This window comes from Pseudorasbora parva, chromosome 9, assembly GCF_024679245.1.
Source record: "Pseudorasbora parva isolate DD20220531a chromosome 9, ASM2467924v1, whole genome shotgun sequence".
NCBI classification, from domain to species: Eukaryota; Metazoa; Chordata; class Actinopteri; order Cypriniformes; family Gobionidae; genus Pseudorasbora; species Pseudorasbora parva.
Genome location: NC_090180.1, coordinates 15,235,518 through 15,263,446, shown reverse-complemented (window position 1 = coordinate 15,263,446; position 27,929 = coordinate 15,235,518). Strand labels below are relative to the sequence as shown.

The 27,929-nt window shown below is 35.6% G+C and overlaps 3 protein-coding genes across 7 annotated transcripts in view; 2 read left to right on the top strand and 1 right to left on the bottom strand.

The window, feature by feature from the left end:
* Positions 1-11,419, bottom strand: part of dipk1aa (divergent protein kinase domain 1Aa) — a 28,501-nt gene extending 17,082 nt beyond the window's left edge. The window contains exon 1 of the mRNA XM_067454076.1: positions 11,011-11,419. Coding sequence (XP_067310177.1) covers positions 11,011-11,064 — 54 coding nt within the window. The 5' untranslated portion in view covers positions 11,065-11,419. The remainder of the gene's footprint in view (positions 1-11,010) is intronic.
* A 5,878-nt stretch (positions 11,420-17,297) lies between these two features.
* Positions 17,298-27,165, top strand: mtf2 (metal response element binding transcription factor 2). 4 transcript variants are annotated; one of them, XM_067454070.1, is made up of 16 exons: positions 17,298-17,499; positions 17,988-18,189; positions 18,631-18,712; positions 19,097-19,132; positions 19,558-19,650; positions 19,745-19,845; positions 21,203-21,351; positions 21,504-21,599; positions 21,688-21,756; positions 22,300-22,423; positions 22,510-22,577; positions 23,521-23,691; positions 23,826-23,928; positions 24,037-24,095; positions 24,206-24,304; positions 25,182-27,165. In XM_067454070.1, exons 1-16 carry the CDS (start codon positions 17,495-17,497, stop codon positions 25,564-25,566), a joined length of 1,842 nt encoding a protein of 613 aa, XP_067310171.1. In that variant the 5' UTR covers positions 17,298-17,494; the 3' UTR covers positions 25,567-27,165. The 4 variants fall into 4 exon arrangements, with proteins under 4 accessions (XP_067310171.1, XP_067310170.1, XP_067310172.1 ...); XM_067454069.1 differs by having other exon boundaries at positions 19,097-19,171; XM_067454071.1 differs by lacking the exon at positions 19,097-19,132.
* A 466-nt stretch (positions 27,166-27,631) lies between these two features.
* Positions 27,632-27,929, top strand: part of ccdc18 (coiled-coil domain containing 18) — a 45,409-nt gene continuing 45,111 nt past the window's right edge. For both annotated transcript variants that reach the window (XM_067454067.1, XM_067454066.1), the window contains exon 1: positions 27,632-27,756. The gene's annotated coding sequence lies outside the window, so the exon portion shown is untranslated. The remainder of the gene's footprint in view (positions 27,757-27,929) is intronic.

Sequence of the window (27,929 nt, the reverse complement as noted above, 5' to 3'; positions counted from 1 at the left end):
AGAGAGAGAGAGAGAGAGAGAGAGAGAGAGAGAGAGAGAGAGAGATAGAGAGAGAGAGAGAGAGATTTTATATATATATATATATATATATATATATATATATATATATATATATATATATATATATATATATACACACACACACACACACAATTAACAAAAATACACATTATATAGGCCTATACAGTGCTTTCATTTCAGGAAGAATTCTAGTAAAATAACACTGCATAGTTTATCATAAATAGCCCAAATAATGCGTAATAAAGCTGAAGTTATTAATTCAAGAGCTGTGAGTGATTTTCTCTTTGCATTTGGTTGTTTAATTCGTAGTAATTCATCAGCATGTTTATTTACACCGCTGCCTCTTTAAGACAGATGTGCAGCTCTAGGCGACTGATAATAGGCAGATACACTACACTTTCTCCTGACTATATCCATAATAATAACTACGTCCATTTTAGACACAAACTAAAACTGTTAAACTGTTGTATTTAAGAGACTCTCCAAGCCGGGATTTTGACATAGATGTTTGTGTACATTTGATCGTTTAGACGCGAGTGTGAAACCGAAAGTGTAATTTGCTCGTCTCATTGCGGGCTGTTTCGGAGCGCGCGCGCCGACTTGGGAACATCCTCTTGCGCACATTTTTGTGCTTAATCGCTCTTTTTATTATTAAAACGCATCCCACAATTTACCAACAGTAGCTAGACTGTATTTTACAACAATCTCTGATCGTGCTGATTCTGTCATTGCGTTTGAGTTTTATGGAGAAATGACAGCGTGGGCTACAGCTGCAAAGGGAATTAGCCTACATAAGTTGCGCTAGACATAAATATTATTTTAATCTTTGGAAGCCAAAATCTAAAATAAAATCAGACTATCACAGATCTAAAGTGTAACCAGGCTATGTTTGACTGTTTAGTTCTGTCCTCTACCGTTTTGCTCGTGGTCTCTCTCTTTCTCTCTCGCTCTTTCTCTCTCTCTTTCTCCACACGTGTATTTTCAAAAGTACCGACAGCAGAACCGATAACGTCCGAGCTTATCGATACAACGGTCTTTCAAAATTCACCCCCGGGGCCCGTTTAATACCGGTTTTCGGTACCCATCCCTACTATTCAGTGTAAAAAGAAGTTCAGCAAACTGCTGTCTGGCTGCTGAAATGGCTTAATTAACCACTTTGGCTTACAAGCAGCTTCAGCCCTGAACAATTATCTCCAGGAGAAGTTACTTCACACATAACTGTAGGTCTGGGTCTATTTTCAGAAATCAATCTGACAGCCTTTTACATAGCCAGTCTGCCAGACACAATACTAAGGACAAACACAGGGCCGGCCGTGGCATAGGCGGAATAGGCCAATGCTAGGGGCGACACTCGTCCATTGGGGCGCCAAAATGAGTGATTTTTCCGGTTTTATTACTGCTACTTTTTATTAGCCAAATATTAATTTGAAATATTACCCCCCCCCCCCCCAAAAAAAAAAACGTAATTAAATCCCCAGACTCTTCCCAGACCGCCGCATCAATCTCCCCCTGCCCAGCGAGTGCTTTAGTGTGTCCGATATTGAACGCGCAATCAGTTTAACATTGGGAATTTGTTGTTGCGTCGCCTCTCGCGCATCTAACAGACAGGAATGTGCTTGTTCGCTCGCGCCAGACAGTGAAAGTTGCCTAATTATTTATGACAGATGGCCAGTGTCAAAAAAACCCGAAGCCCTCCGATACAGGAAAGATAAGGAATAAGGTTGATAAAGACAGAGGTAAAGTGATTAAAAATGAATGAAGAGTTTATCTAATTGCATTATCTAAATATGAATGTTTGCTAATTAATTCCAGCTATTTGTACATTAAACTTTATGTAAGCAGCTGTTCTGGGGGATCAGAATCTGTAAAAAATCATGTCAATTTTTTTATAAACACATATAATTTTTGTTAATTGACTAATGTTTTTTTTAAGGGGATAGGCTATATGGTGTTTTTAAAATGTATTTTCTGAAATTAGTAATGATATTTATATACAGGTTTATCTAAAATAGCTAAAAAATAAAAGGCACACTAAATATAAAAAATTCTTAAAAAGTTTAATTCATGGTGAAAACATTGTGGGGACCAAATGTCCCCATAAGGATAGTAAATCCTGAGATCACCAGCCAGCGGCCCCCACTTTTCAAACGGCTTATAAATCACACAGGATGAGTTTTTTTGAGAAAGTAAAAATGCAGAATGTTTCCTGTGATGGGTTTAGGGGCAGGGGCAGTGTGTTAACCATTACGCCTATGGAGAGTCCCCACAATGATAGTGAACCAGACGTGTGTGTGTGTGTGTGTGTGTGTGTGTGTGTGTGTGTGTGTGTGTGGGTGTGTAGGTTTAGGGGCAGGGGCAGTGTAGGTGGATAGAAAATAGGGTTTTGTACAGTATAAAAACCATTACGCCTATGGAGAGTCCCCACAAAGATAGTGAACCAGACGTGTGTGTGCGTGTGTATGTTTATTTAAAAAATATAAAAACACAACTAACATATAAAAACCTTAAATACAAGGGGCACCAAGTAAAATCTTGCCTAGGGTAGCAAATTGGTCAGGGCCGGCCCTGGACAAACACTAAGACAAACCCTTCTGTCTTTTCAAATGTAAGGTATTTTCAAAATTAACTTTCTTCATACTATCTATTTTTCAAAATTGACTTTCTTTATGCTATCTATGCTCATATTTGCAAAATTAACGGGTCCCACCCTATACTTAGACTATCTAAAATAGCGGATAAAGATAATTACTATCATTGAAATCCCAGAGTACTATAGGGCTTTCAAAATGGCTGAAAACCTCATTTGAATTTTATACTTAAATATTGAATGTTACTAATTAGAATTTAAAAGGAATAATATCAGTTAGGGAAAAAGATATTGGCTTGTCTCAACATAATAAAATATGAAATTAACCCCATTAAACTCTTTATTCAAATCAATGAAATTACATGGCTACAAAAAATTGGCATAGCTGAAATATAAATCAAATACAATTTTGTAAATTGCACAAACAATTATGAACAAAACAGCACAGTGTACATAGTTTAAAACAGAATGTCAAAGTGGCGATCGCACCGAGTACTTTTTGCATTTAAAACGAGTTGAGTAAAACAGAAAATAAAGACATGTATTGAGACATGTTCTTTTTAAAAGCTGCACTTGTATTTTTACATGGCTTTCTAAACTTTTGGCTCTCTGTTGCATGATGAGACTGCAACATAAGATGTCCGTTTAGCTCTAGCACAAGTTTACATAGAAAACAATGGAAAAGCCGTGGAAAAAATGTGTTCTGCATGAGCGGCTTGGTTGCTGTTTTGATGTAATCAAGATCCTCTCTGCACTGCACTCTATTTCTGTAATGTTCTGAACAACACAGCACAACAACTCTTGTCTTCCATCATTCTCACATCTTGTACACCACTGACAAGGCTGCGCGCACACACAATTCAAATGCACATTTTTTGATTTCATACGTGGATTTTTATTTTTAATTTGATAGATATTCAAAATTGAAATTAATTTGACAGCCCTATAGTACTTTAGTGTCCTTGTGCAGTTGTCACCCAAAAGGTTAAAGTAATCTTTCATCAAAATGTAATAACTTGCTCTGAAAACAAACCATGTCACCATGAAATCAAGATGGACATTTATTTTTTTCCTTTTTCTTTTCCTTTTTTCTTTTTACAGAATGTTGCAGTCTTTATTAAATAAATTATTTATCTGTGGCTGTGCACATCTTTTTTTTAAATAAATGCGCACCTGTAATCTTTCACAAAAAACGTTAACCTCCCCTCCCTTCCCTTCATGGCGTCTCAGCAGAGGGTGGGACTAAATATTCTCCACAACTAACTGCAAACTGGCATTCAGATCCGCCTCCATTTAGTTAGTAAAGCCCAACTCCCTATGATCTAATTAATTCCTGAAGGACAACAAGTCCTACATTTTTTTCTCAATCCAGATTTTACTTGGATATATACATCACAGCTATTGACTATTGCAACTTCCATTTCATGCTAACTTTATCCGTTTCATATTGGCCCATTCACAACAGACAATAATAGCATAAAAAAAATGTTACTGTTGGAATCACATGGAGAATTTTTTTTTTCCAAAAAAAAAAAAATAACAGAGGGTGTTCACACTTGGCATGTTTGGTACAATTAAAATGAAACCCTGGTGCGAGTGCTCTGATAGTGAGCTAGTTCATTTGCTTTGGTCTGGACCAAATACATTTTTTTTTTTTGCTTAATGTAGTTCGCTTTCACACTGCCCTTTCTACAAATTAACCAAAATATGTAAACAAAACCACATGTGCTAAGGTCATTCATTCTTTGGACAGAAATACTAAAACCAGGAACAGGCAAATCATGGAGATCAATTTTTATTATTTTACTGATTTGTTGTTATCAGCAACTAACAAATATATATAATAATAATAATAATAATAATAATATTATATATATATATATATATATATATATATATATATATATATATATAAATATATATATATATAAATATAATAATATATATATATAAATATATATATATATATATATATAAATATATATATATATATATATAAATATAATATATATATATATATATATATATATATATATATACACATTATTATAAAATGAATTTGTTTCACAAAAATATCACTTTACTTAACATACACATAAATTGTATGAACAAGGCTAATACTGATGAATAAATAGGCCTATAAAGTAAGACTATTAAAAAGCAATCCCAAACTATTTTTTGTTAATTCAATAAAGTAGCCACCACACTAATTTAAAAAATATAAAAATAACTAAAGTGAAAATAAAGTTGCATTTTGAGGACAAGACCAAAACGGGCAAACAGCCAGCCGTGTTTGGTATGAAGTGGCAGCCAAACACGTACAGAATACTCACACCAGAAATTACATGACATCCATGTAATGACAAGAACTTGTCATGCAGCCTCTCTTAAATCTTTGCAAGAGTTTCCAAATGTAAACTTTGGCATATGTTGAAGGTTAATCTGACCAGCTGCCAATGTCCAAACTTTCAGAAAACCTCTGGTGTTTAAGGAGGAAAATAGTCCTCAATAAGTGATTTCAAACTTGCATTATTTCAGACTTGGTTTCATTCTCTAAAAAAAACACCATCTAATCAATTCCCAATGGATGAAAACATCTGCTGCTATACATTTTATTTCCCACTAATCAATGGTCCATCACACCATCAACACTAAAAGAATCTGATGCCACATGCTCCCTGTTCCTACGGTGTTTTCATGAGCCATTCTGCTGAACAGCCTGATGCTTTCCCGACTAGAGTCAGCGTTCCTGCATGAAAGCACCAGCTCTGGCACTGTCAGCACAGAGCTCAAGTCAATTCATCATGCTGCTGATTCCTTCTGATGTGATTCACTCAACCACACACCTTCATTTTCTAGTTTTTGGTTTAGCTGTGAAGTGTCATGAGTTATGAGAAACTCTACCCAAAAATAATCTAGAAATAAACTGATTAAGGATATGACAACTGGAATTAATTTTAATTTCAAGGACATTATTAGTATTCATCAAATTCAGTTGTTAGCACAGTCTTGTGGTGAACAATTACTCTGTGCAAGTTAACCCACAGAAACTTTGGTGAAAATCTCAAAATTTGCTTCCCCTCAGGATCAGGAAAGAATTTTCTGATGACATCAGTTTGATGGTTTGAGAACATTCTTAACTGTTAGTATATTGTGAGGTTTAAAGGTTTAATTTACTCATAAATGAAAATTATTCTGTAATTTACTCATCCTTATAGCTCAGCCAAACACAATCTGAGTTATCCAATCTAAAAATATCCTGGCTCTTCCAAGCTTTATAATGGCAGTGAATGGTACCATTTTGTCCAAAAAGCCTAACCATCCTAGCCTAGAAATCTAGACGCACCCTAGCGGCAGCAAATCTAATCTGCCGCGAGTGTCGTCTAGCAACTCTCAATACACTTTTGAGCAGTAAACGTCAAACTCTTGACGGTCAAATCACATTGTGTATAAAGTCGATGAGCGGGGCTTAACATAATGACGCCAGAGTTGCACTTGTGTGCTTCTAGTAAACACAGAAGCTGGCGAACAGCGGCCTTTTGAATCAGCTTTGACTGCGATTCTGGAAAACTTGGAGTTAAGCTTTTCTCTGAGAAAAGAACAAAGAACGGCACTGAAGTCATTCTTAAGAAGGGAAGATGTGTTCGGAGTTTTGCCGACCGGATACAGCGAATGTTTAATCTATCAACAAGCTCTGCTTCACCTTCATTGCTTTGGTTGGTTGTAGCGCCATCCTATCACGTGCAAAGGGAGTTTGAAAGACAATCGTTTATCCCGCCCCTCGGATTGAGCCCTGTCAATGGTGAGTTTCCAGACCAAACATCTTGGCTACATCCATCCATCATAACAGTAATCCATAAGGCTCCAGGTTAATAATAAAGACCTTCTGAAGCGATGCGATGCATTTTTGTAAGAAGAATATCCATATTTACAGCTTGATAAACTGTAATCACTAGCTTACTAAAGCACTTCTAATATGTCAGCACTCTGCAAAATTTAAAAACACTTGTTAAGTGATGGTCATATTCGCTGTATTCACTTGTCATATTCGCTGTATTCACTTTAAAGTCAAGCTTCTAAGATATAAAATGACACCTATTTTGTGTCAAACAAGGGATAAAGTATAGCGTAATTTAGTAGGACCAACACTTCGGAATTAACAGGTTAAGGTTAATAAAGGTTAACAGTTAATAGATTTAAATAAAGTACATTTAAATAACTGTAAACCCCTACAGAAACAGAAGGGACGTTCATGTACTATTAACCAGAAAATTAGAAAATAGAGCTCAAGTCAATTGACAATGCTTAATTGGCTTTTAGGTACAGCAAACTTGTTGTTTAGGTCATTTACTTACCCTCATGTATTCTAAACTAATACGACTTTTGTTAATCTTGGAAATCTTGGACACATGAAGATATTTAAAGGATTAGTTCACCTCAAAATGAAAATGTCCTAATCATTTACTCACCCCAATGTCATCCAAAATTGCAACCAACTCAGTTGGATGCTCCAAAACTCAGGGTGCGTCTCAATCAGCTCCCTAGTTCACTAGGCAGGGCACTGATCAGGGAGTCAGCCCATTGACTTATGTCCTGATCAGTGCCCTGACTAGTGAACTAGGGAGCTGATCGAGACACAGGGTTAATTTCTTTTTCAGAAATGGGGGGGTTCTCTGGAAAAAAATGCTCTTTGAGGGGGTAAAATGTGCGCTTTTTTGTCAAGGTTGCCTGCTTAAAGGTTAATTCAGCAATTAGCATATGGCTTTGTATCAGAAGAAACCCTGGAGTATATTCAAATGATTGTGCTTCCCCCCCTTATATCCCCCTGAGACAAGAGATTTATGCATTTTATTTCTGGAAAAAATCCTCCCATGACGCAAATATCGTCAATTTGCGCCATCAGAGGAATTGTTGGCCAGAGGCTAAAGACTACAGCCAGCAGAGGGAGCCATTTCCACGTTTTCAACTCACGCGTGGGGGATAGGAGATCACACTCACAGCACTCAGCTGGCAGCTGCAGCCTCAGGCATTCATGGAAATGGTGAGGCCAGCCGAGCAAAGTAAGTCTTTCAACTTCTCAAACTAATTCCTATGAAAGTTAAGCTTTCAAAGGCATGAACTGAAAACGCGCCAGACTGAACATGCAATGTGAATCTATGCCGCAGACGCGTTTACCTCAGCTCCATGACTGTCAATATATCTGACTCCTGCAACGATTTGGGTTGTGAGACTCCCTCAGCGGCTAAATCACATATTGAACAGACATGTTCAGTTTTTAATTGTAGTGTCTGTTCTTTAACTGAACTGATTTTATGAAAATGAACGCGGTCGCAGTGGAAAAGTGAACGTGATTCAGTAATCTAGTAGTGGTGGCTTTGGGAGTGGCCTCGTTGGGCAGCGAAGCATTCTGGGAATTGTTGTCTTTCATCCCCATGAGACAAAAATACATTTTCTGTCTTTTCTAAGTCTAGAAAGCACCAAATAAACAAATAATTTCACATTTCTACTACATTAATGACCGAGTTTAAATACAGATTAATCTTCCTGAAGCTCTGAAGTACACCTTTAAATTCGCATTCCTGGGTCTATAGATCACATAATTGAGGTCGCTTCACTTCAACACGTGGACATGGAAAACAACCCTCGGGAAAACCGTACACTTGGCAACACAGTGCAGTTGAGTTCTGTTGACATTTGACAACTAACGTTATGCGTCGCTCCGTTGCTCTGATTGGTTGTAGTTCTATCCAATTGAGGTCTTTCCTGGTTCGGTTGAAACACGCCCCAGAATTATAGCCCATATTCTGACTAGAATTGAGTATGACGATGTCAGGCTACACCTCCACAGACACTGGAAAGGAATTCGACAGACTACGGTTGAAATTATGTTCATGAATAATCGAATGTGTTAAAGTTTTATTAAAGGGGTCATGAATTGAGAAATAAATAAAAAACTGCCTAAAATGACAGAAACCATCTTTGGAAAACAATCCTATTTGAAGTAGTGTTGTCGCGATACCAAAATTATGACTTCGATACGATACCAGACTAAAATATCGATATATCGATACTAAATCGATAACACAGTTTAAAAAAAAAAAAAAAAAAAAAAAAAAAGATAAGATGCTTAATATGACAACAGAACTTGTTATTATTCATTGTTATTTTTTACTAAAAATGTTTGTGTGGCTTGTGTGGTATGGTTGGGCATCGTTTTGATTTGAACAAATATTGATCAATTGATCAATTACTATTAAAATTATCTCACAAATTTTTGCTATCTCAATGTATTTTTTACAATGGGGTAATAGTGTTGCAATAGCTTACACACAGCACAAGAAAGCTTGATTTCGAATGGTAAATTGAATTTAAAAAGATGAGTAAACGGTAATAAAATAAGAACAAATAAACAGATTACAAACAATAGCGCAAATAAATGCAATAGAATAGAAGATACAAATTAAATAGACTGCTTTATTTTTTCAGGTAGGTCTAACATTCAGATAAGAAACTGAATAAAAAAAATGCATAGTAATTACATTTAAAACAACATTGGATAATGTTTTTTGTAAAAAATTCAATAGCGTACAGATGAAACTATTAAAGTTACACAAGTTGATCAGTCAAGAGCAGTGTGATCGTTTGTCTTTTTGTAGTTTGAATAACAAATGACTGCGGTCCCTTTAAGACTAACGGACGCATGGATCCTAAACACTGTTCCTGTTACTTCTTCTTCCTGAACTGTTTGCGACTGTGTTTATGTTAATACTCTTCCAGATGTGCACTGATAATTCTTTGAGTGTATTTGACCAATAATAAGCTGGAAAAAGAAGCAAATGTTTGCACTTGTATCATGTCAGAGGCGGCTTTATTACGGTAGGCTATGTGTGTGCGCTTCAGATGTGAGCACGAAATCTACGGGGATTTGTAGAATAAATTTATGTGCAATCCCGCGCGAAATTCAGACCGATCACACACTAACACTAACACACTGTCATGAGGAAAAAGTCCAGCAGAACGCGCGTTCGCTGTGCTCAGAGGTTAACCGGGCTGAGTGAGAATATGCCGGTGTGTGTCAACTTGCTTTCGGTCGAAGAGGAGAGTGCAGCTGGTATCGATACTGTAAAAACTGAGAATCGTATCGTTTCAGATATTCCAGTATCGATACATATCGAAATATCTATATTTTTGACAACACTAATTTGAAGTGTAATTGGATTGTTTAGTTTCTCTATGTCCCAACATTTCATGAAGAGGGCAGGGTTTATGACCTACTGCATCCAGTCACCTGGGGGCGATCGACACGATTTGGCTTCGCTTTTCAGGACTCACGTGGCAGGCTTAGGTTCCTAACACTGGTTAAAACAGCGGATTTCTCTGGATTTAAACATTGTTGGAAATGTTTGGGAAAATGCAAGTAAAAATCGTACATATTGTGCCTTTAAATAATTGTGTTTTTAAAAATGTTTCAACCCTTTTGAGGTTTTGTTTAACTCTTTAAGAACATTTTCAAAAGGATAAATGTTATACTGCAAATTAAAACACAAAATCTGCAAAGAGTACAGATTAAAAATAAGGACACAATCATACAAAAAAAACAAGTTGTTTACAATGGTTTGAAAAAAAACAAACTGGAACTGGACTGACTGCATTTCATAATACGGCAACCTGATTCCAGACAAATACTCACTGAGCTTTTGCAGAGTACAAGGTCCTCATGAGTCAACAATAACTTATGTTTATTATATTGTCTATAATAACCTTAGTTCATATTTGAACTCTAAATGGTCATTTCACACAAGTAATCTTTTCACATGTAATTCCACATTTTACCATTCGATTTCATATTGTTTTCTATTTTAAATGTTTATGAATACCTCTACATATGAACCATAAGATTCACAAACGTTTATGCAAATTAAACATACTGCACATGTGTGCTGTAAGCCTGGCTTCTGTTTAAGCTCCTTATAGTCCTGTTGTGGAGTTGTGATATGGCACCCCACAGACCGTTTTAACTTCGTCCAGTGAAGGGGATTAATCTCACAGCAGAGAAGCCCATGGCAACCAAGTCCTCTCAAGGGTAAATTGAGAAAATATTTCCATAAATAAGAAGTAAGAATTCCCTAACCATATGCCTCTGACGTAAAAACATATTTTGAAACGGCTGTCGCGTGTTCAAAAGCTAGAGTCTGTCAGGGAGCTGTGAGAGATTCAACGCAGATAAGAGCAGCAGTTCCACTACGTTTTATTTTACTCGTTACAAATTAAATGTATACATTAAAGATAAGGGGAAAAAAGGTCATCCACACTGCTACAAAAATTAATTCTCACCAAGCATTCTCTCGGATAGTATTTCAGCATACAAATACTGCATATAAATTCGCAGAAGGAATTGTTACCTGAAAGTGGTACGTCTTTGAAAGCCAGGCCCGTGAAAACAGACCCCTCGCCATTGCAGAAATGGATCATCTCAAAGACTGTGAGCTATCTAGAGCAGTCTCCATATGCCGAATAAGAAAATGCAATGATGTCCAGCGAACTTCAAGTGATCCGACTCGCGCTACACATGACGTGTACAGTGCTCACGGCCAGTCGATATACTTTCATATCATTAGACTCCCCGAAGGATACTGTGTAGATTCATGCGTTATGTTAAGAATTCATGTTATTCGATTCGTCGGGGCTGGTATCCAGCGGCGAACACTTTCAAGTGCAGCTGTTTTAAAGCAGCGAGACAGCAGCATGTCAAGGGCGCAGGCGTACACAATTTCTGCCGACCTAATATATGCTTTTTTACTTGAGCGAGCTGTGCGTCATGTTTACTGGCGCCCTCTATTGAACACCAGGTGTACTTGAACATTTTGGAAGGTAGGCTTTTCAAGTAAAAATACCTAAATGCTAAAAATACAACTTGCAATACATAAACATGTCAGTTAATCTTTGCACGATCTTTGAGCTCAAAAGCTATATTCTTAACAATGTAATCTAGTTCTGAATTGTATTATTTTAGAAAAGAGTCTTTGGTTTGCTGTCATTTTTGTGGGAACGTTTTTGTAGACAATTAGAGTTTTTTTTTTTTTGCCCCGTGTTATCATTAGTTCTTGAATGTGTTTTCAACTGAATTGTGTTTTGTTATGATTAAGTCAAGCTTGGTAGAGCAGGGCCTATTGCACATAACTAGGATAAGGGATTACGCCAGAATATCTTGGTGATGTTGTCATCTGTATACAAAATTTAGTACACCGTGTAAACATACCCTGAAGGCACACTCACACCAAGAACGATAACGAAAAATAACTGTATATTAGCAGAAAAATTGAGTCAGGATCACCAAAATAACCCGGCTTAATCCCTTATCCTAGTTTTGTGCAGTAGACCCCTGGGTTATACTATGGCATATAGCATTACTCAGTGGTTGAATCCGAAATCTCCCTCTATACCCTCAAATAGGGCATTATTTAAAGGGACAGCCATTTGTAGTGATGTCCGAAACCATAGTGGACTTTATCAAGTGCACACATTCTATCCCACATTGCACCACAATTGCGAGTGTGTACAGCCTATACTCAAAGGCTTACTCCTTCAAGGAAACCGTATTAGCGGACTATAGGAAATAGGGATTGAGGGTTTAGGGGGCGATTTCAGATTAATTCTTTGGCCGATGGGTTATAATTTCCACTAAAACAGGAAGACAGAGCGGGTCATATCATACAGCTCCTCCCCTTTTTTAAAATAGCCAATAGTGTTCCATTTATGTCATAGTTCAACCAGAGCTGTTGAGCTCGGTAAAGCCGCATTTTCCTCCTAATCTCAAGCTATTTTTATTCCTAATCATATTGCTTTAAAATATAGCACTCTGTGCAGAATTCAAATGGGTCCGTGCTATCGTGTCTCTGGATCAGAGCAGACTGTGTGTACAGTTTCAATTGACACTAACCTAAAACTAAGACTTCTTTCTTCCCAATGGAAAGCATACATGTGCCATTCACCATGTAGAAAATATTACTTTTGTGAACAAGTGACATTTCAGCCACAACTTCAGCATCTATTTATAAGGGGGCGGGACGCTTCAGATTCTAGAGAGCATTTGATTGGACAGAAAATCTGATGAGGAGCTGAAGTGCAGAGTGATGTCATCAAAATCACTCATCCATATTGGTGGAAGTGAGAGACTGTAAATTTTGAATGCTTATGTCTTCCAAATGTGAATTTTGTCATTATTTTGGAGCACGTTAGCTTAGACAACAGTAAGGCTAACATAATACTAAAAGCCAAAAAAAACATACCTTTTTATTTAATGGGGAATTTGAAGGTACACCATGTAACACTATGTATGGTTCTCTATAGCGATTAAAATACAAAACTGCTTGCATTTTGCAGAAGAAGAGCTATAAGCTATATATACGGCAATTTATCTGTTCCAAATACCTTACGCACACAAGTTGTAAAAACTGCATTGTTACCTTTGCAGCATTCCAAATCCCTACATTTTCACCATATTCAAAAAGCAAAGCCGTTGTTGATTCTCGTTTTATTAGTAGCTCTGTTATCAGACGTGACGTCTGTCTTTGTGACAGCGGACTCACTTCTATTGTTTTTCTATTGTTCTATCCTCAGAGGTTGGAGGTTTAGCTGCTCTATGTCAACCTTTCTCACTCGTTGTGACAAGAGCTAGAGCAACTTTTCTCTATTTACCATTGTGACGGCACACACTGGTAAGTATTTGTACGCAATTTTTGTACACAATTTTGAACAAAAAAGTTATAACTAACTAAACGCGTAAACTTTTACTTGAAATATAATAGTTAACTGAAACAAAAATAAAAACAAATCATCTAGTTATCAAGGCAACATTTTTTATTATAATTTACTTTAACTTGACATAAAACAGTAAATAATAATAATAATAATAATAATAATAATAATTGAACTAAAACGAAATATGAAATCTCATCTCTTCTGTGAGCACTTAACCTCATCTTAAAGAATGATGTCCTAAGTTAAGTATTCCAGGAACTTTTTGTGATTTTTCTCCTCTTCATGATGGATCACTTCCTGTATTCCTCAATTGTAAGTCGCTTTTAATAAAAAAATGTCTGCTAAATTAATCAATTTAAATGTAATTAAACTAAAAACTAGTTTAAATTATTAATAAAACCTATACTAGAATATCAGTTCTATTAAAATATAGAGGCTAGGAACATACAGAATGTACAGTGCCAAAATGGATTTATGGACTTTGCCCTTTAATATCCAGCCCTGACAAGCTTAAGCCTTGAGATAGATTCATTTAGAGACCTTTGGTTCACACCTGCACTATGGAAGACTACTTAAAAAATCAATTAAATAATTCAAACATAAAACAGAAATAAATGAATCACTTATTAAATTGACAAAAAATTAATACACATTCATATTTTGCAATTATAGTAATACATGACTTAATTAATAATTTTAATCCTAGAAACAAGCTACTTATCTGCTTTTAAAACAACACTAAAAAGTTTTCAAAACTGCCCAACGTAAAGATTATTTTCATCATTTTCATCAAAAGCATGGTACCATAACAGCTAGTACAATGCAGCATTTGTATTCCTGGCATGCGAGGCTCAGCCTCATTGGTGAGGCCACCGTAGAGGTGCATAAATGTAATGCTACATTCAACAGCTTGGCACAGCACTGCCATGATATAATGCTATGTTGCTTCATATTAAAAGTTGTTTATGAAATGTCTTTAAAGGTCTAAAATATTTGTATTTATAAAAATCTAATTTGGAATTTGAGTTCCAGCTGCCTCGTGCCACTTTCATCTTCTTTTATCTCTCCAGGCTGTTGATTAATGACACAGCCTGCACCCTCCATATTGTAATATCTTTGTAATTCAGCAATAATTCTCATCTGTTTGCCATGCTTTTCTGAAAAGCTGGTAGCCATATGCTATATAGCCTATTGCATGCTAGCCATTGCCTTTTTATAGACATGTGTTTTAGCCTATAAACATTCATATGAAATCTTGCCTTTTAGTCAGTACTAAAACAGAAATATTGGTAATTCTTATCATATTAAAACTAGCTGCAGTTTTGGAGCGATTAAAAGGAAGTGTGAAGCTCCTGGACTAAAATGAAAATATATAATCCAAATAAAATTGAAATTGAAAAGAAAGGGTATTGACATAATGCTATTTTTTTTTATTTATTATTTATTCCAAATTACAATAAAATGCCGTTCATAACAGATATTGACATTGACATTGTGATATTTTTAAGTGTCATTAAAAGGCATATGTTTGTGGGGAAAATGTAAATATAAATAGTTTTAACTATATATTTGTTTTAAAACACTATTAATTAACACCCAAATCAAAATTCTAAATATTCATAGGTCAAAAGTAAATATTTTATTCATGAATTTTTACTTTGAAAATATATTTGTAAAAAACCTATAAATAGTCATAATGGTTAGCACTCATAGAATCTATTAAAAATGAATACAAATAGGCCTATAGCTTTACTATCATATTAAATATAAAATATATAGTGTGATTTAGTCTCAAATGTTTAATTTAAATGTGGAAATAAATTAAAAAAGAAACATAACATATAAAATATATACATCTATTTCATGAAAGAAATGTAAGATTCTGCCTTGTCCTGGTTAAAATTACTTATTTCTCTGGATTTAAACATTCTTGGAAAAATCTGGTATAATGTAAGCATACAAGTCAACAAAATATATAACTGTTTTAGTTGTTGTTGGATATTTGAAACCAAAAAGCTTACATAGTGTGTCTTTAAGAGCTTGGAACATGTGTTTTAAATTATATTTTTTAAAGATGCTTTATTAATTATCGCGGACTTATTTGTCATTGACCAAAATAAAAGTTTTGACTGTTGGTCGAGGTAAAGTCGAAACAGGAAGTGTAATATGCACAGAAATAGAGTTAAGTGATGGTGTGACTGTGAGTAAGAAGGTAAACATCCTCCCACTAACGCTTTTTCAAATTTGTGAGGGAAAGTGACTCCGTGCGGAGCGCGAGCGCATATGGCAAGCCGTCGTAGCATTAAATACTTGACTTAGGTTAAAACTCCAATTCCAGATATTAATTTAGCAATTTTGACAAGTCGTAATTTGAATTAAGATATCTACAATGTGATTATGACTATCATAATAATATACATTGGATATATCTACAATGTTATATTGACTATTCATATTCTTCTATTGACTTCCATTGGAAAATATTTTCTTTTAGTTTTGACATTAAAATTGTAATTAAATATATCTATATTTGATTTTTACTCATCAAAAACCATTTAGAGATATCTCAAATTACAATTTTACTAGCGATAATTTAATTAGAGATTTCTCTAGCTCAATTAGCCTAATTAATTATTATTATTACTTTATTACTAGTAAAAAATATATAATTAAATATCTCTAATGGGTGTTTGGCTATTCAAAATCAAATTTAAGACATCTTTAATTCATACTGTTGTCAGCCTTTTTGTGTAACAATTGTATAATAATTTTACAATTATTTTATAACTTAAAGCATAATAATGTTGAGATGTACATGCTGTGGCTTGAATTGTGTTCCCAAATGAACATATTTAAAATCAGTAAGCATCTGTATGCCTCATGTCTAGTGCAACATTTGTATTAATTTTAAAATAACTTTTTAATGCACTTGCACTCAAAATATCGGCTATAGCCTAATACAATACAATACTCTCACCAGGTTGGTAATTAACTTACGAGTTAACCTACATCAATACAGAAAGCATAATTCATACACAACGTAATGTACTAATCAATGTCATCAGTATATATTAATGCCAGTTAAACTTTTATTAACAATCTTTTTTTTTAATCAGCCTTCACCTTTTTTGACTAGGTCTGCCTTGATTCTGAAGTATCTTGTCCATCACATATTTATTTGTACTATTTTTCATGTTTTTGGTGTATGAATCCATTGTAGGCTACTTCACTATTTTCAAAATATATAATAAATCAATTCAGATGAGCAGTTCGCGGTTCTCAATCTTTATTGAACGCTAAACTTCAGTTGGTCCATTTTGAATCATTATTCAATTAAAATAACAGCGCTAAAAACATGCATGCAGGAGACCTTTTACCATATCTAGATGTTATGTAATAATCCCTGAAGTAATCATCCCATAGCTTTTCTCTCCATGACAAGGAGACTAGGCCTATACTGTTGTTAGCAATAGCAATACTAAGCATTAGGTAGGGAGGGGACCTGGTGAGAGGGAGGAGCTAAGTATGTAGTCACATAAGAGCAGATTCAACTAGGAGCAGGTATAATTCAGATATCTTAACATATAATTGTGACTAGTCGAAACTGAATAAGTGATAAGAGATATCTAATTAACATTGCATATGTGTGACACATCTATTGAAGATATTTATGGCGTCATTACAGCTATCTTAAATGGAGTTTTGAATAGTCTTTGACTAGACTATAATGTATTTAGAGATATCTCGAATCAGATTTCTTACTGGTGCAATTATAATTGCAGATATCTCTAAATATCATTCTGACTAGTCAAATTATAGTTATCACTGACAAAATACTTTTATGACAATCAAAATATATTTCTGGATAATCAAACGACCATAGTTTTATATGGGAACTCGGCTTGCCATAGAGCGCGTCCCACAATGCACTCGCCGCTCAGCGGGAAACCAAAATGGCGAGAGCGAAAGAGCAAAACCAGCCGTTTGCCGTAATGTAAAACACTTCAAGCGTTTGAATCATCTCGCTAAAGCAGCACCACTTCGATTCAAAGCGGAGCTCCTGTTGCCCGTTTATGGTGTAGTTCTTTGTGTTTGTGTGACATTGTAACCCGGGAAAGTGGCCGAATGAGGTAAGAGATACCCAGACATCAGTCTATTACAATAACGTTACAACAAGGGGGTGTGCGGGGGGCTTTCATCTCTCACTTTACCAACGGGTAAAAAATACTGGCTTGAAACATGGGTTTTCTGATACCAGTGAAATACTCTTCAGGGTTTAGAACGGGAGTCTTTTGTTTGATGGCAAATTGTTTTGAATGAGAAATCCTGCTAGCTCTCTTCAGCTATGCTGCTAACAAAAGAGGCTTTTTGCTTTCACTGTCATTCTGTATGGGCGCTTCACTGACCAGCCAATACAAAGTGTACTCCGTCCCAGAGAAGATCCCACGCCGATTTTACACGTGAATAATACCTCTAAAATATGCTTGCGGATTGTCTGATACTAACATTTCCAGCCCTTATTCACTGAGCTTATGCATAATGCTTTTTTTGTGTGTGTTAATGTAAGCTAAAGTGTGGTTGAGTCATATTTTTCATTAGCTGTTTGCTCATTTGGCAGAGACTCAACAAGTGCAGATAACCTGGCCGCCCATCAAAAAACACCTCCAAATCGTCAACACAAGTCACCGGTGCCCTTGTCACGATTTCCCCTGAAAGATGGGCTGACCGACACAGCCAGGCTCGCCAACAAGTTTGAAGAAGGGCAGGACGTCCTGGCCCGATGGTCAGATGGCCTGTTTTACCTGGGAACTATCTCCAAGGTGTGTAAGGGTTAAAAGAATTTAACCAATCATAGTCAAGCATTAAGGATTGTAATAAAGTGCAACATCTGGAAGTAAAAAATCTCATTCATTTTCTATGTAGGCAAATACAGTTGAGGTCAGAATTATTGCCCCTCTTAGTAAATATGTAACTATGACGGCTGTAAAAATAAATCTGCATTGTTAATCATTAGATAATGCAAAAAAAATCTTACAATCAGATTTGCAACTAATTAAATGTGTGTGTGTGTCAATATTTTTATATTTGTAATTTTTGTAAGTCAAAGTCTGCAGTCTATTATTATTATTATTATTATTATTAAATCCTTATAAGAAAAGTGAACCGGAAAAATGCTCCTCAAGCCAAGGCTGCTAAAAAAGGGAGCAGGCTCTGTAATATAATGCCTAATCAGAACTTCTTTTAATTAATGTTTCCCACAGATAGATAAACATAAGCATCGCTGCTTTGTGATTTTTGAAGATCAGTCTAAATCCTGGGTTCTCTGGAAGGACATTCAGACAGGTAAATGCAAACTGCAGTGCTTTACATTCATTGTGAATGAAGAGTACTGATGCTCTGTTCCCCATCTTTTGTGTCTTGATGGCAGCTCTGAGGTGGGTCTCATAATGAGAGGATCTTATGAACATCCTCCTAAGTTAGATTTATAGACTTGTGAACACACCACTGACTGTTTCTATTAACTGGTTCTCTTTTGCCATGAAATAACATTTACCCATCATATTCCTTCTCTTCTTCTGATCATTTTAATAGAAGATGGGTCAGTTCTTCTATTATGCTGCTTCTTTCATGCTGTCTGACTTGTGGTTTTGCTGTTTGCCGCCTTTTGGTTTCTCTTCCCTATCTCCTTCATTCAGCCTGAGTTATCTCTTAATTTGTCCCTGACAGTTGACAGACCTCAGAGTCTCCGGGCTTACACAAACCGTAAGTTCCACATCGAGCCAGGAGACGAGAATAGGGAAGGTACCTATGGCATCTGTCGCTGTATCTCTTGGTAACAATTCAACAAAGGCGTTCATGCATACGCATAAAAGAAACTTGCTCATAGTTTTATCTTCAGTTAATATTTGTTTCAAGTGGCAGTTTCAGTGAAGTATTTCTCTGTGGTGTTCACCATGGTTGCAACTATAGCACACCTTTCCTCCATTTGTGAACTTAAGTGGTTTGCACATTTTCTATTAGAAGTTCAGAAATATTTTGGAACAACACCCCCCTTTAGACACTTTTCGACCTCCTGAATGCATTTTCTCCCCTTCTCACAAATGTAGTCACTGTTCCCAGATGTAATGGATGAGACAGTCATATACAGCTGCACACTTGTTAATTTTTTTATGTGTTCCTTCTTTCAGGGGACAGTGGAGGGGAAATGCTCTGCTCTATATGTCAGAATGAAAGCTCCGAGCCCCCCAATGAAATAGTCATCTGTGACAAATGTGGACAAGGTAGACTGTCACTGTCCTAGTAAATCTGAGTCACTTTTCTCAACCACATTAGAGATTGAGTTGGAGATTTCAGTGCTGACTATCTCTTCCACAGGATACCATCAGCTATGCCATGCTCCCATAATCGACCCCAGTGTCATTGCCTCGGATGACAAATGGCTCTGTAGACAGTGCGTGTTCGCCACAACAACAAAGGTTTGTAGATGATATCTCAATTGCATAATTGATAGAGGTGTCAAGCAGCCCATGACCCTCTTCTCCTCATGTGGAGAGTTTTCAGTGTGTCATAAGCTTCGTTCTTCCAGAAGGGTTGTGGATGTGAGTTTAGTTAAAGGACTGTATAAAAGCTTGCGTATATAATGTATAAAAACACCCATGCGATCTCATTTCTGAATGACAACAGTTTGCATGTGTCTATTAAAATGACACCAGAAAATTCAGATCTGTGCTGTCGCTGACCCCCTGCTACAGCAGTTGTCATGTTGGTATGAATGAAACAGTTTAACAAACTGTTTTTTCAACCACAAAGTGTTGTGTGTGTGTGTTGCAAATATTCTTATCACAGAAGTACCTGGATAAAAGATTGTAGTTCAGATATAAACACGGATGTCTGTGGAAGTGATCAACATGGAGCAAATCACCTTTTTAAAAAGTAACTTGGTGCATCAAATGACAAATTTATCACTAAATCTTTGATGCCACCAGGTGGTGACAAGTGACTGTTAAGAATGTATTTGTCATTGAATCATTCATTCAAGAGATTTGTACAAACGTACAAAAACGAACATACAGTGAAGTGTTTATGAGAGTCATTAAATCATTTATTCCAAGCTGAGTTTTTTTAAATATATTTTTTATAATTCGGATCAAATAAGATTATTCATTAATTTTTAAATAAACTTCATAAATTAACATTTTGTCAGAATCTTTAGTAATTTTTTTTAAGTTGGCTGTTTGGAATCACGATCTCTATTTAAAAAGTGTGTATATATATATATATATATATATATATATATATATATATATATATATATATATATATATATATATATATATATATATATATATATATAATAAAATAGCTTATTTCTCAGGATTTAAACATGTACACAAGTCAACAAAATATATAACATTTTGTTCTAGTGGTTTTAGGATATTTTAATACAAAATCTTTCAAATTGTGCCTTTAATCTGAAAATTCAGTATCCAAAATGTACTTTTTGACACCTGCCAATTTTATTTAATAATAAATATAATGTTTTGACGTTTTCTTTTTTTAATTAATACATCTTTGCTGAATAATAGTTAATTTCTTTAAAAATTAAACTTACTTACTACCAAACTTTTGAACTGTAGTATAAAATACAACCAATGCCTTAGAAGTCCCAGGACACTACATGTTTTTCTGGTATGACTAGAAGGGGTTTGTAAACACTGTTTTGAATAAATGTCCAGAATTCTGACTCCACCTAAGAACTGAGTGACTCCATATGCAGGCTTGAGGCATGTTTATCTGTCATGAATTGTTGTGGTTGTATCTCTGTAATCATAGAGAGGCGGTGCACTGAAGAAGGGGCCAAATGCCAAAGCCCTACAGGAAATGAAGCAGTCTCTGCCATACGCCCTTGAAGATATAGTGTGGGACCAGGGCCACAAGACCAACATCCAGCAATGCTACTGCTACTGTGGAGGTCCTGGCGAGTGAGTGCAGCACACAGGACACCATTACTGAACACTTTAGCGTGATATAGTTGTTGTTCTTAGGATCCTCCACATCATAGTTGCGGAGGATTGTAGATACAGAATAACCCCTGCATGAAGCATAATTGTCATGACACTTTCTCCTCCCACAGTTGGTATCTGAAGATGTTGCAGTGTAATAAGTGTAAACAGTGGTTTCATGAAGCCTGCATCCAGTGTTTTCAGAAGCCCATGCTATTTGGAGACAGGTGAAGTACTGCTCTCAAATTATCTGAATAATGTGGAACTCAATTGTTGATGTCTTAAGTTTAATTAAACCTCTGTCTTTATCCTCAGGTTCTATCTATTTATTTGTTCCGTCTGTAATAGTGGACCAGAGTACCTCAAACGTCTGCCTCTGCGATGGTGAGTTTTGGGCTGTTTTCACACTGTTTGCGAACAGCTAATGGTTCACTTACTGTGAACATGAGTGTGACTGAATCCAAAAAACTAAATGAAGTAGATGTTTGAAAGGGATGCACAATGATTATATCAATAATAGTGTTTTTATTTCTTTATTGGTCGTTATTAGGTATTTAATAGGTCATGCTCCTTCTATCACATTTAGATTAGCTGTCATTATGTAACACTCACTTGAAGTTCATTCTTAAAAACACTAATTATAACAACAGTAACACTGTTAAATTATAATCCTGATCAATTCTCAAAATCATTATACATTTTTCAATCTGTACATTATGATGTTGTGATGTCTGAATTCATTTGTAGCATTTAAATGTAGCAAATTATAATATTTATTTTTTATTATTCATTTATTTATTTATTTAAACAACATAGTATAGAACTTTAATATCGTCCATATCATAAAAATACTAAAAATTTGGATGCATTACAATTTTTTTTACCAAGGATTTTTTGTGTTCCATCATGTGTGTTGTTCATTCACAGGGAAGATGTTGCACACCTGAGCCTCTATAACCTGAGTGTAATTCATAAAAAGAAATATTTCGACTCCGAGCTCGAACTGATGACTTACATCAATGAAAACTGGGATAGGCTTCAGCTTGGAGAGGTATCAGTCTGTTTTGTGATTTTGTAATTGCTCTATTTAACTAATGTTAATGTTGCTCTCTTTAATTTCTGGCTTTGTACCTCCAGCTTGCAGATACCCCAAGAGCAGAACGATATGAATGCATTTTGGAAGCACTTAACAGCAACCTCAACATGTGAGTTAGTTTGTTATTGCCCATCATGGGCATTCTACCTTGATGTAGTAGAGCTTGAATGAATTTGTATTTGTTCAGACAGTCAGTCCAAATCCAATTTTTGTGCATATCCGATTAGAATCTGATCATATTTAGCAAGTTTGACCGCCAAAAATCACATGATATCGGATAAAATAAAAAAATCCATTTAACATACATCTACATTCATATATGCGTTGAAAAAATCCTATTAAAATCACATTTCTGTAAAACTTTTTCAGTCTCACCGCTCTGGTCGGATTTTGCTTAGATTTTCTGCCTATATTTCACGTTATCAAACCATGTAAAACACAAGCGTCAGACCTTGTTGCAGAAACAATGTGCAGGTCTCACAGAAAATTATAATATAATGGAGACATTTAGTCCTGTGGTCTAGGTACCTTCACTTCTTTCACTGTGCGGCAGAGACTGCAGCACATAATAAAGCGTTCATGCTCCATTATTGTTGCTGCTTTAATAGTAGACCAGCACTGCGGCTAAATATTATTTTCATGTTCTAAAACATGGGTGTCAAACGCAGTTCCTGTAGGGCCATTGTCCTACAGAGTATAGCTCCAACCGTATTTAAGCACCCGATCCAGCTAATCAAGCTCTTAAGGGATTACTATAAACTTCCTGACAGATGTTTTAGAGCTGGTTGGAACAAAACTCTACAGGACAGTGGCCCTCTAGGAGTTTGATACCCCTGTTCTAAGACAACATTGCAAACCTCCATGTTTTCTACCATTGCAACGTCATTGCCATGGAAACCAACACGAATTACGAAAACTGAAAGCGTCATGGAACACACACATCCCTCAGATTTGATACACCGTGTTGACCGTCAATCAGATTTCAATCGGATAACCAAAAATCTGATTTGGACTGACAGTGTGAACATAGTCTTTGATCTGGTTGGTTCTAGGTTCATGTCTGGGAAAGAGATAAAGAAGAAGAAGCACCTGTTTGGATTACGAATTCGCTTCCCACCGGCCCCCCAGAGCTCTGAGCCCCTTTCAGACCGAGAGCCGGAAAAAGCTTCCCATGAGATCAAAATCAAAGGCAGAAAGGCCACCAAACCCCCTCTTTCATCCAGGTTAGTCATCACTTATTTCTTTCTTAAAATATTAAGTACATTTAATATTTTATGATTTAAGTTAAGTTTAATTGTTGTATTATTTGCATTTATTATAATAATTAAATATTACATTTATTTTGAACTTGTTTTAGCATTGTCACTAATGGAGTAGTGAAGAAAGGGAAGAGGAAACATCACACACACTCCTTAGAGATGTTGGCGAAATTGAGAAGATCAAGTGAACTATTGGCACAGGTAAATAAGTCAGATCATTTTTTTACATACTTTGCTGGTTGTTATTTTGACTACTCCAGAAAGTTTCATGTGGACCATAACATTGTCTTAAACCTTTTTTTCATGTAGAATAATGGGAAGTTTCCAACTCTTGACAATAACTCAATAGACATGATGGCCTCAAAAAGGTGAGACGGAGATCAACCCAAAATTAATCTTGTAATTTCTGACATGAGGCCGAATAACATTTATTAAATTACAAGAATATTTTCCCTACTTTTTTTGTTGTTGCCAAAAGTGAAAAATCTTTGCCATCATCAAGTACCTCAGATGCTGAATCCGTTGGTGCCACCAGCACCAGTGAAACTACCTCAACCAGCCTCTCAAGGCAGTCCAGGTGATTTCATTTTTTTAAATGTGTATTATTTTCATGACAATTATTCACTGCAGTGCTGTGAATAGGTCCAAATATATATATATACAGTACCATTCAAAAGTTTGGGGTCAGTAAAAAACAAAAAACATTTTTAAAGTAAATAGTATTAAAGTAAAATTAATACTTTTTTTCCAAGAAAGGATTCATTAAATTGATCATTAAATGAGTCTTAAATGAGTTATATTTTAAATATATGCAGTTTTTTTTAAAAAAACTTTCTATTCATCAGAGAATCCTGGGAAAAAATTTATGTTTCCACAAAATGTATTCTGTTTCCACAAAAATAGTAAGCAGCACAATTGTTTTCAACTGATAATAAAGAGAAATCTTTCTTAAGCAGAAAATTATCATATTAGAATGATTTCTGAAGGGTCGTGTGACTGAAGACTGGAGTAATGATGCTGAAGAAATTCTATTTTAAAATATATTAAAATGAAAAACAATGGACTATCATCAAATTTAAAAGTAATATTTCAAAATATGTGTTTTTGATGAAGCAAGCGCAGTAATGGTGAGTATAAGAGAATTCTTTCAAAATCAATAAAAAAAATCTTACCAACATCAAATTTTTGAACTGTAATGTATATTAAATTGTCATTGTTTAATTATTTTTATATATATTTGATAAATTATACTTTTCTTCAGTCTTATTATTTTAATTAAGTAATTATGTGGAATTGCAATTCATGTAATGTATTATCAAATATTCAATTAATAATTTATTTTGTGCACAGAAACAGGCCATGCTTCTTCCTGCCCATGCTGACCTCTACCATATATACAAAACTTCATAATTAATAGTTGAAAAGCATAATTAATTTACCCTTTTTATCTCCAGTTTGGGCAGTCCAAGCAGACCGCGCACCGGATGCTTATGGCCCACCTTCACACAGCCCACAATAAAGAGGCGCCGGGGACGTCCACGACGAGCACTGCAGCCCCCAAATCCAGAGATTCCTCCGTCCTGCAACTCAGAGCCACAACCCGGCAACAACATCCCCGATCCCAGCCCTCTTCCCTCCTGCCTTTACAGCGGCATGGACATCATGCAGGACCTGGACCCTAACACCCAGCTCAACCACCTCAAGAGCTCCATCAGCACTTACTTCGGAGCCGCAGGTCGCCTGGCTTGCGGGGAGAAGTACCGCGTACTCGCTCGCCGCGTCACCAACGACGGCAAAGTACAGTATTTGGTGGAATGGGAGGGCGTCACTGCCTCCTGAGCTTCACAGGGGTGTATTTCTGGTGAAGGTGATACGGTTCTGCTTTGGCCCTAGTAATGTACTATATTCTGTGACAAGTAAGGAGTGAAGAGCAGTGATTGTGACTGAATGTACATGGATGACTGAGGTAGTTAAGGGACCTCAGGACTACCGTAGAGATGAAAAGATGGGACTTAGTAAAGTTTTGTGTATGTGACCTGTCTCTGTGGAAATTCAAACGGACTGCTTTCACATGGACTGCATGCACAAATTGAAGGTGGCTGTAGTTTCAGGTTAAGGACATAATCAATTCACTACTATGTGACAATAACCTGAGTCCTTGCTTTTTGTCTCTGATGTGCAGGTGCCTTAAGGGGTTGTGAAACAGATACTATATATGCTGCTGGAGACTGAGAATTTGTTTTCCTACTTATTCAATTAAATATTTTTTCATAGCTCAAATTGCCAAGAGGAGAGAGCGCTATTGTCAGTAGGGCACTTTTATTTACATTTCAGTTGATTGCACATAAGCTCTCATTCTGTACATACAGTATTGACTCATCTCAGTTTAAACAGCCTAGCTAGTGATTTTCGTTGTAAAATAAGATTTTGATGTAAAAAAAGAAAAGGAAAACGGTTAGTTATTTTAATGCCACAAAACAAATATAAAAAATATGATTAGCTTTAATATTTACATCCGATATTGGTATTTTGTGGGAAATTCTACCAACTCCTAGCTGGCTAATATAAATAATTATTTTGTTTATAATTTTGTCACATGAGGGTCTCCTTTTTATCTTATTTTTTAATAAGATATTTAATTTATGTATATCTTAAAAGCATATGAAAGAGCGCTGTAGCGTTAGGAGGTCTCTCCCCCCCCTTTAAAATCAAAAACAAAAAACTGTACAGCTGCTGATGTCTGCCCTATGAATTTAAGTTCTAAAGGTTGAGATAAAGGTTAAATACCATTTTAGTTTAACTTTCTCATTTTAAATCAGATGTCTTAATTTTCGTTTTGTGGGGGAGGGATGTTTATTTGTGCTTTTTGTTAAACTATGCAATAAATTCAGATCTGTGTTTTTTATTATTTTATTTGCAGCTTCACATTACAATCAGAAAACAGCAGCAATAGTTTTGTTACAATTGACTCAGGCTTTTTGTGGTGCTATTTATTGCTTTCAAACGGTATACACTAACAAATTGTCCATTTGCGAGAGCACTCAGGATACTTCACAGCTTCGCTGGAAGATTTGATAGGATATCCAAATGAGATTTTCAATTCTCATCATTGTATTTTCATACATTTCTAAAAATCTAAAGTTTTGTTAAATTTAGGTGGAATTTTTTTTTTTTTTGACCTGAGAATGCCCTGTTCTCCATAATATTATCTTACCCCTTTCAGAGGGTGGAACTAGTGTTGGTATCAGGCAAGCTTCGGACTTAAACATTAATACCTCCTTATTTTGAAAGAACAAACTATTATAAATATTAAGCTCTTGTTATGTTACATGTATGAAGCATTATTCATTTTGTGTACCAGTGTTAGTAAAGCTTGCTTTGTATTTTACTGGCTTTGAGCAGGCTCCTTTAGCCAAAGAATAAAAATCTCAAACCTTATTGTTGTGTGGCCATTTTTTTTTATTTATAAGTTTTGCCTCAAATTACAGACATAATTTAATAAGCATGACTGAGGCCGTAATTTATTTACACATTTATCTACTGTATGCAAATTAACCATAGACTGTATAAAAAAAGAAAGATATTAACTCGCACTAACAAGAAAAAAAAAATCATACGTGCAATTAAGAACGAGTTATGGCCCTGTTAATTTATTTGCTACAATTTAAATAACTATTAAAGCAAATGGAGATTTATTTTGTATTATAACAACCAGATATTACCCTTTCGAACTTTAAACCTAACAAATAAACAAACCAATAACAACTGTTAACCAACATACAGTCCAATGTAAATAAATAATAAAAACAGCAACAGACCAAGCTACCGCTGTAATATTCGCGCTAACATTCGCGGCCATACAACGTAAGCATCACGTCACGACGCCGAGGACGGTTTTTCGTCTCAGCCAATCAACTGGCGTGATGATGGCAGCCCCTTGTGTTTCTCACTGGCTGCAGTGAATGCTAAGCTAAATCTACTGGAAACAATGTGTTTCTTTTGCACCAAACTGCTGTTTTGAAGATGCTGGTAAGTAGTTATTCACTAGGATAGAAATACTTTGTCAGTTAGGAAAGCAGCGGAGAGCTGAAATGGATAATAGAGTAACCGTCTGCTTGACAACCTGTTGAATAACGTTGCATGAATTGAAGTTAAACCTTTTGAGTGTTGTGCGAATGCAGTGTTGTTTTTATTTGAGTGCA

Coding starts and splice junctions, on each gene's coding strand:
- mtf2 (XM_067454069.1), top strand. Junction 18,713..19,096: donor CTGGAAGGACATTCAGACAG/GTAAATGCAAAC, acceptor TGTCCCTGACAG/TTGACAGACCTCAGAGTCTC. Junction 23,692..23,825: donor AAACCCCCTCTTTCATCCAG/GTTAGTCATCAC, acceptor AACTTGTTTTAG/CATTGTCACTAATGGAGTAG.